The 9,012-nt window shown below is 29.5% G+C and overlaps 1 protein-coding gene across 1 annotated transcript in view; it reads right to left on the bottom strand.

The window, feature by feature from the left end:
* Positions 1-2,554: 2,554 nt before the first annotated feature.
* The window catches only part of LOC141297556 (A disintegrin and metalloproteinase with thrombospondin motifs 14-like), a 37,055-nt gene continuing 30,597 nt past the window's right edge, over positions 2,555-9,012 (bottom strand). Inside the window, exons 14-18 of the mRNA XM_073827973.1 lie at positions 7,783-7,915; positions 7,502-7,709; positions 5,294-5,423; positions 4,958-5,053; positions 2,555-3,506 (exon numbers count right to left, since the gene is read on the bottom strand). Of these exons, the coding sequence (XP_073684074.1) occupies positions 2,965-3,506; positions 4,958-5,053; positions 5,294-5,423; positions 7,502-7,709; positions 7,783-7,915 (1,109 nt within the window). The 3' untranslated portion in view covers positions 2,555-2,964. The remainder of the gene's footprint in view (positions 3,507-4,957; positions 5,054-5,293; positions 5,424-7,501; positions 7,710-7,782; positions 7,916-9,012) is intronic.

Genomic DNA, 9,012 nt, shown 5'->3' with positions numbered 1-9,012 from the left:
TTAATATAAAAATATTTAGATCATTTTGACTTCTCAAATCAATTCAAGTTTAAAACTTTTAAAATCATTTTATTAAAAATATTAAAAAACATTATTTTATTAAAATATATATTAAAAAAATACTATTAATTTTTATTTTGACCATTTTGACTTTCTTAAAAAAAAAGTCAAATTGCATGAAAGTTTAATTTATTTTTAAATTGTTTTTAATTTTATTTATTAAATTATTAAATAGTACTTTTTATGTTTTAAAAACTATATATCTATTAAAATGAATACAAAAAAAACTTAAATCATTTTGACTTTCTTAAATCAACTCAAATCACATAAATTTTATTAAAAATGTTTTAAAAATTATTTCATTAAAATGATTTTATCAAAATACATATTTCTAAAAACATAAATGCTATTAAAATATAAAAATATTTAGATCATTTTGACTTTATTGAATCAATGTGTAACTCAAAAAGTTTTTACATTTTTTAAAATTAAATATTTAAAAAATGATTTTATTAAAAAAGATAAAAAAAAAAAAACTATTAAAATTTTAGATCTTTTTGATTTTCTTGAACTTTTATTAAGAATATTAAAATATATATTTTATTAAAATTATTTTATTAAAGTTAATCTGCCAATGGGGTAAGAAAAAAAATTCAGAAAACAAGATATTTTTTTACACCATTGGTAGATTAACTTTAATAAAATAATTTTAATAAAATATATAAGCAATTATCTTTTTTTTAATTTATTTTTATTTTATGGCTTTCATATTAATCATATTGTTTGGAAATGAGAGAAATAGAAATCTCAGAAATGAATGTTTTTGTTTCATTTGTCCACTGTAAAAAAATTATATTCTTAACCTTGACCTTTTTAATCCAGTAAAAAATGATCCAAGTGGGAATTTTCCAGATAGCATCTGAAATAAAAACTCATTTTTTTCAATGTGTATATTTTCATGTATTTCATCATCCTACAACTTAAAAATTTAATAAATATTAACACTTAAAGCTCTCATTCATGTATATACAAGTACTATACAATACAGAAATTAGGTTAAACCACATGAGAGACGGCTCTCGCACCTTCTGAAAACCTGCAACTATTTACAATTTATACAAAACCACCCGAAAACATCCACACGGTTAAAACGCAGATGGAAAAAAACACACAAACTGCAGGCGATGTGTTAGAGGTGGTTGGTGTTGTTTCACAGGTGAGCGACGTCACATCGGCTGAACATCAGGAGCACCACGAGGAGTCTAGAAACACAAGTACACTTGCTTTGTAACACTTCAGTACATTTGTGTAATACTTTAGCTGCATAAACATGAAGGGGAAAAAGGAAAAGGAAAATGAGACTACATTGATGGCCATGAACCAAATAGAAAACAAGTCAGTGCTGCTGTATTATTCAAATACTATTATAGTATAATAATCATATATATATATATATATATATATATATATATATATATATATATATATATATATATATATATATATGATTTTTTTTTAAATTGAGATTTATACATCATCTCAAAGCTAGGATAGGACAATATTTGGAAATACAACTATTTCAAATCTGGAATCTGAGGGTGCAAAAAAAATCTAAATATTGAGAAAAATTGCCTTTAAAGTTGTCCAAATAAAGTTCTTAGAAATGCACATTACTAATCAAAAAGTTGAAGTATTATAAAAAAATATAAAATATAATATATATATATTATATGAAAATATCATGTATATCAAAATATAATAATTAAAGCTAACTTGGAAAAAAACAAATATTTATAAAAGAAAATTTCAGCTAGTTGCCAACTTTGATTTTTTTTTAGTTTTTTATTAATATAACTATAATAACAAAAGCTGTTATATATATTTTTTTACATATGTAAAATTTTTTAAAAACATTATCTGTTTATATATATATAAAGTGTGTTTATATTTTCATTTTCTTTTGTGTTAATTTTGGTAATTTTAATACTTCAACCTAAAATTTCAGTCACTTGCCAATTTAGATTTTTTAAGTTTATCTCTATCTCTCTTTCTCTCTCTCTCTCTATATATGTATGTATTTTTATATATGCATTTATATATGTGTTCATTTTCATATTGATATAATATAATTCATATATTACAAAAGCTATTTTATGTCTGTATGTGTGCTTTCTTTTTCATTTTTATGTCAGTGTAAATTTTAATAATTTTATTAAATTAATACATTTTATTATTTCAGTTACTTGCCAATTTCGATTAAAGTTTTAGAATGTTTATATCATTTATTTTTTAAACAATCTTATACATTATATATGATTGCTTCAAAAATAAATGATACAAAAATTCTAAAACTTTAACATAATTATTGTTTTGCTTTCCTAATCAAATCTTCAGTAAAAATATCTGAACTTTTAAAAGCCTGTTTAAATACTGACTTCAATAGAGACTAAAACCCAGCTGCAATTATTATCAAGCCAATAAAGCTCAAGTGCATTGTGGGTCACTGTATTCCACGATAATGAATCATTTCTGGAATTAACGGCACCAAATGGCAAAATAATTTTTTTTTTGGGGGGGGAGGGGGGAAACAGCGTAATTATGTCAATTACTGTACTTTGAAATCAATGTATTATTCATCCTTGGTCATTGGGGGATTTTAAAAGTGAAACTCGTAGGATCAATCACAAAACCACATCAGCGTTACAAAGCAAACGTACGCAGCTAGACTCAAAAATAACACTGCTATGATCTACATGAGCAAATACAGCCACAAACACACTAAAAACTGATCTAGTAGTCCTGAACACACAAAACAACACGGATTGAGCCGGAAGCCACTGCATTTCATCAGCACCTTTCCCGTTTCCGCTCACGAAACAGAGGATTGTGGGAAGTGCAGCGGACCTGTGGGTGACGTGGGTTCGTTCTGAGGTAACCAGTAGCTGCTGTCTGATTGGTTAGTGATCATGTGACCGGCGAGTCCCTGGTTCCGCGGGTCGTGGCGAGCGAGTTCTCAGTGGCGTTCTGGATCTGGAGTCCGTCTGATTCCCTGCTGGGCGTCTGGGCGGTGGGGCGTGTGGCGGTGACGCCCGCCGCTGGAGGTAGAGGTGAGGTGACGGACTCCAAAGAGGATGTGCTCTCAGCAGCTTTAGGGCTTGTGGCGCCGGTCGGGCTCAAGGAAGTGGGCCGCGGTCTCTTGGTAGCTGCTTTAGTGGTCTGGATGAGTGGAGCTGCTGTAGACGGAGGTATAGACGTCTGAGTCTGAGAGTGTGTCTGCGTCTGCGTCTGCGTCTGCTGCGTCGGATCGGGATTGGTTTGAAGCAGAGGAGGGAAGGTGAAATCCGGAAGCCATGAGAAGGGAGGATGAACGTCTGGAGAAAGCGTACTGAAACCCGACTTCCTGTTACAGGACTCGCAGCAGAGCTTATGATAACCAGGGATGGAGCAGTAGCGTGCCAGAACCTCCATCTGACAGAAGATGGACTTATCACCCAGACACGGCTCATCTGGAGGAGACAGACGAGAACCAATTAGGAAAGATGGATAGAAGACATTTGTAACCCAGTCATAAGGGTCCATTTTTTTTAAATTGAGATATGTACATCATCTAAAAGCTGAATAAATAAGCTTTCTATTGATTTATTGGTTAGGATAGGACAATATTTGGCCAAAAAAATCTAAATACTGAGAAAAGTTGTTTAAATTCATTTCTTAGCAATGCATATTACTAATCAAAAATTACGTTTTGTATTTTTATGGTAGGAAATGTACAAACTATCTTCATGGAACATGATCTTTACTTAATATCCTAATGATTATTGGCATTAAAGATAAATGTATAATTTTGACACAATGTATTTTTGGCTATTACTACAAATGTGCTACTTAAGACTGGTTTTGTGGTCCTGGGTCACATTTTAGGACAGAAACAATAAATATATTGTTATAAAATGTAAAACAATTATGAACCAATTTTTACATTTTTAATTTTAGTAAATTTAATACTAAAATTTTAATACTAATACTTTCAGTTAGTCTCCAATTTTAAGGTATTTTATATACATTATATATACAATATTTATATATTTCAAATGGCTTTTATTTTTATATTTTGTTGTAACATGATTCATACATTACAAAAGCTATTACATGTGTGTGTATGTAAAAAAATTCAGAAAATAGGAATACTAAAAATACAATAAAGTAAATGTAATAAATTAGACATAATGAACATACATTTATTTTTACAAGAGTATTTATGAGTTTAATTATACAGTAATTAATAACATTAATAAAAGATTGTTCTGTATAATAAATTAATTTAATAATGGATACAATTACACATAAAATAACACAGGAAAAATAAAATAAATGTAAGACATTCCATATATTAATATATTAATTATATTAATCAAATTTTATATAAACATGTCTGAACTTTTGAAAGTCTGGCCAAATAATGACTTCAATACTTCAATCAAGCCAATAAAGCTGAAGTTTTGTGGGACACTGTATTCCACAATAATTCACAGGTTTCTGTACTTAATAAAATACACTAAAATAAATGATATTATATTTTGATAAGCACTCTTTTAAATTTAAATATACAGTAATTAATAACATTAATAAAAGATTTTTCAGGATAATAAATTAGTTTAATAATTAATAAAGTTACACATAAAATAACACAGGAAAAATAAAATACACTAAAATAAATGTAATAAATTACATATTAATTTTATTTTAATGAGTACTCATTAATTTAAATATACAGTAATTAATAACATTAATAAAAGATTTTATTTACAATTTAATAATTTAACAATTAAACACAATAAAACAGGAATAATTAAAAAAAATTATAATTAATTTTAATAATTTTATAATAATAATAATAATAATACTACAAAAATTTGGTCAAATAAATGCAGTTAATCTGTATTGACAAATTACTTACTAGAGGCTTTATCCAGAGTGTTTTCCAGTAGTTTTTTCTCTATCATGGTGAAATTCTCCAGTAAATCATTAGTGGGACTGGGTAAAGGTGGCTCTCCTGGGACAAAAAAAGACACAAAAACACATTTCTGAATGACTGTATGTTTCTTAAAACTGAAAAGCTAACTGAAAATATTTTAATTATAAAATATATAATTAAATAAATATAAACTGAGTCAACACTACAGTCAGAAAACTGAACCGGGAGCTGCTTGCTCTCATTAAACTCCACCTGATGAGCAGCGTCTCAAATGATCGCGTCTCTCGTGTTTGTGCTGACAGTCAGTATTTGTTTCACCTGTGCAGGGAGGAAGCTTGCAGATGGACACAGATTCAGGTTTGTCTCCGTCACACTGTCCTGAGCTGCCCTCAGACGGTCTGCAGATGACCTGCCGCTGCCGGATCCCATCACCACAACTCACCGAACACTACAGGAAACACATCACATTCAGAGAGGAAACACAAACATTTTTACACATACAGATCATTCAGATGAATGCATGAGGAAACCTGAATTGGTGTTTTACTGACACATTCTTGATCACATTAAACACACAGCTTACTGTGGAATGATAATAACAAATGTTACCACTTTACAGTTACATTTGCATTTTGAACCACAAATGTGGTTATTTACCCTTTAACAATTAAAACTAATTCTATTTAATTTATTCAAATGTATTACAAATGATTATATTCATAAAAGAAACTACAATTACAAATCTTGCAAATATTTAATTTAAATCAGTAGTGTATTTGTGTGTTTAATTATTAATTATTTGTCATACTTAAACAATAATAGAAAAAAAACATTTCTGAAAATGTATACTAACTCACAGGTAAATGTGGACTGATAATAACAAATATTACCACTTTAAAATTATCTTTGCTTGTAGAACCACAACTGTTTAGCATTTAACAATTAAAATAATTTGAATTTAATTTACTGAAATGTATTGCAAAAACAACGAACGAAACTTTTCAACTATAAATCTTAAATGCAAATTATTTAAAGTAGTTCTGTATTTGTATGTGTATTTTATATTTGTCTTACTTAAAAAATTAAAATACTAGAAATCAAAATATTTTTAGAAATGAATATTAAATTAACTTATTTAATTTCCTTACTTAGATTTTTTGTCTTGTTTCAAGATAATGAAGGAATTTTCTAGGCAAGTTAAAATTATTTTCTTGTTTTCAGACAAAAGTCAAAATTAAGTGAGTTTTTTCTTAGAACAAGCAAAATAATCTGCCAGTGGGGTAAGCAAAAAAAAATCTTATTTCAAACAGAAAACATGGTTATTTTTCTCACCCCATTGGCAGATTATTTAGCTTGTTTCAAGAAAAAACGCACTTAATTGATTTAAGAATTTTTAGATATTTTGTCTGGAAACAAGACCAAACATCTAAGTAAGAAAAGCTTTTTTTGCAGTGTAAAAAATCCTTTTCTTAATAAATTAATCTTAATTAAGTTGTCAAGACAAAATTTTTATTTTTATTTAGTTTTCATGTAATATTTATATTTTAGTTTTATTTCACACTATAGTGCATTAATGAAATGTATTTATTAAACTGTTTTTAATAGTTTTTGTATTAATTAACAATACTGCTATATACCATATTATAAAGTTTTAGCAAATTTCTAAATTTCTATTTAGTTTTAATTATTTTTTTATTTCAGTATTAGTAATTTAGTACTTCAATTTAAACCTATTCTATTCCAGTTGTCAAGACAAAATTTCTATTTTTATTTAGTTTTCATGTAATACTTATATTTTATTTTAGTTTTATTTCACACTACAGTGCATTAATGAAATGTATTACTTCATTTTGTAAATATCTATCTATCTATCTATCTATCTATCTATCTATCTATCTATCTATCTATCTATCTATCTATTCTATTTTATATACATTATATATACATACACTATATTTATATGTATCAAATTAGCTTTTATTTTTATATTTTGTTATAATATATAATTCATACATTACAAAAGCTATTTCATATATTTACATGTGTGTGTATGTATGTATAAAAGTTTCCGAAAATAAGAATAATAATACAATAAACGTAATAAATTAGACATAATAAACAAACATGTATTTTTTACATGAGTATTTATGAGTTTAATTATACCATACTATAAAGTTTTAGCAAAATTAACTTTTTTAAAATTTCTATTTAGTTTAAATTATTTTTTTTATTTCAGTATTAGTAATTTAGTACTTCAATTTAAACCTATTCTATTCATTTTGAATCATTTAAAAAATATTTTCAGTTTTTGCTTAGAACAAGCAATATAATCTGCCAATGGGGTATTATTTTTCTTAAAGACGCACTTAATATTTTTTACTTGTCTAGAAAATCCTTCTTGATTTAAGAATTTTTAGATATTTTGGCTGGAAACAAGACAAAAAATATAAGTAAGAAAAGCATTTTTGCAGTGTAAAGGTGTTTTAGGCACCAAATCCTTTGTATAAGGTGTGAATAAAGCCTCACCTGTGACCAGGCTCCAGTTCTCCACTGGGACGGGCAGGCACTGGGGTTACAGGCTCTGCGGGTCTCGGGACGCTCCTCAGTGCAGTATTTGGTGTGAACGGATCTGTTGGTGCCGTTCTGGAGCGGCTGCATGCACTGGACGACACGAGTCTGATATCCCAGCTTCCCGCAGGATTTGCTGCAGGGACCCCACTCCTCCACAACCCACCTAAACACACAAACGCCTCGGTTAGACTTCATTCAGGTCTCAGGTGAGCTTATAATATTGGTGCAGGACTTACGTGGGCTGGCTGCAGCTGTTGGTGTTACAGCGTTTCCGGATGGGTTTGGGCTTCTTATTGACCTCGCAGAAGTTCCTGTGAACCAAACGGCCATCGCTCTTCCTCCGACAGCCGTATTTAGTGTACTGGACACCTAAGGAACATGCCTGCATTAGCACTTATAGTACAATACTAGGATTTATACACAAGCAGTCAAACATTTGGGATAATTAATTTTTTTTAATTTTTGCATTAATTATCTTGATCAAAAATACAGTAAAATGTATGGAAATTTGTTTCTGCCATGGAATAAAAATGGTAATTGTGATCAGGGCTTAAAAACGAAAAAAAAAAAAAAAATCCATTCGGTTCACTCCGAGCAGAATCGATATTATAACGTTTCTGTTCTTGCGTTCCTCATTAAACAATACATTCCGAAAACGGTTTTCTAGAAAAAATACCGGTTAATAAACGTTATTTTACTACACGGCGCGATAGATAGATAGATAGTTAGATAGATAGATAGATAGATAGATAGATAGATAGATAGATAGATAGATAGATAGATAGATAGATAGATAGATAGATAGTGTGTGCCTTTTAATAACATATTTGGCTTTATGTTTACAAATGATTAAACCAAATTCCGTGTTCGTGTCATTTGAACTTCTTGTCTTTAAAACCGAAAGTAAACGAGTTCACCTGGAAACTCGTTACAAATGCGCTAAGTAAGGGATAATCAACGGTTTGCCGTGCGTTAAAGGATTTTAAATGCACGACGTGGAGGCTAATAACCGCCCGACGCGAAGCGGAGGGTGGTTGCCTCCGCGAAGTGCATTTTAAATCCTTTAAAATCACATTTAAAATCACATTTATTTGAATGAAATATAGCATTTGTTTCAGTAGATTATCGATCGACCAAGAGAGAGTGTGAAGGCAAGAGAGATGACAGTTGTGTGTGTGCGTAACGTTACCTGCCTGCCTGCTGTGCGTCTCTCTCTACAAACAACAATTCATTCAAAAACAGCAGCTTTACCGCCCCGTTGCTGAGGAATATAATGTAGCGATCTAGTATCTAGGCTATTTAAATAAGGATCGCAGGCAAAGGCTGACCAGAAGTTTATGTATGTGCGCAGCACAGAATGCGATCTCCGACCTCTATCTCTCTCTCTCTCTCTCTCTGTGTTTGCGTGCATCGATTAAAGCAGCGCATTAATATAGAACGGTGATTAAACTGACTTGGAACTACCT

Source organism: Garra rufa, chromosome 22 (assembly GCF_049309525.1).
Source record: "Garra rufa chromosome 22, GarRuf1.0, whole genome shotgun sequence".
Taxonomy (NCBI): domain Eukaryota; kingdom Metazoa; phylum Chordata; class Actinopteri; order Cypriniformes; family Cyprinidae; genus Garra; species Garra rufa.
This window is presented reverse-complemented; position numbering and strand designations above follow the sequence as displayed.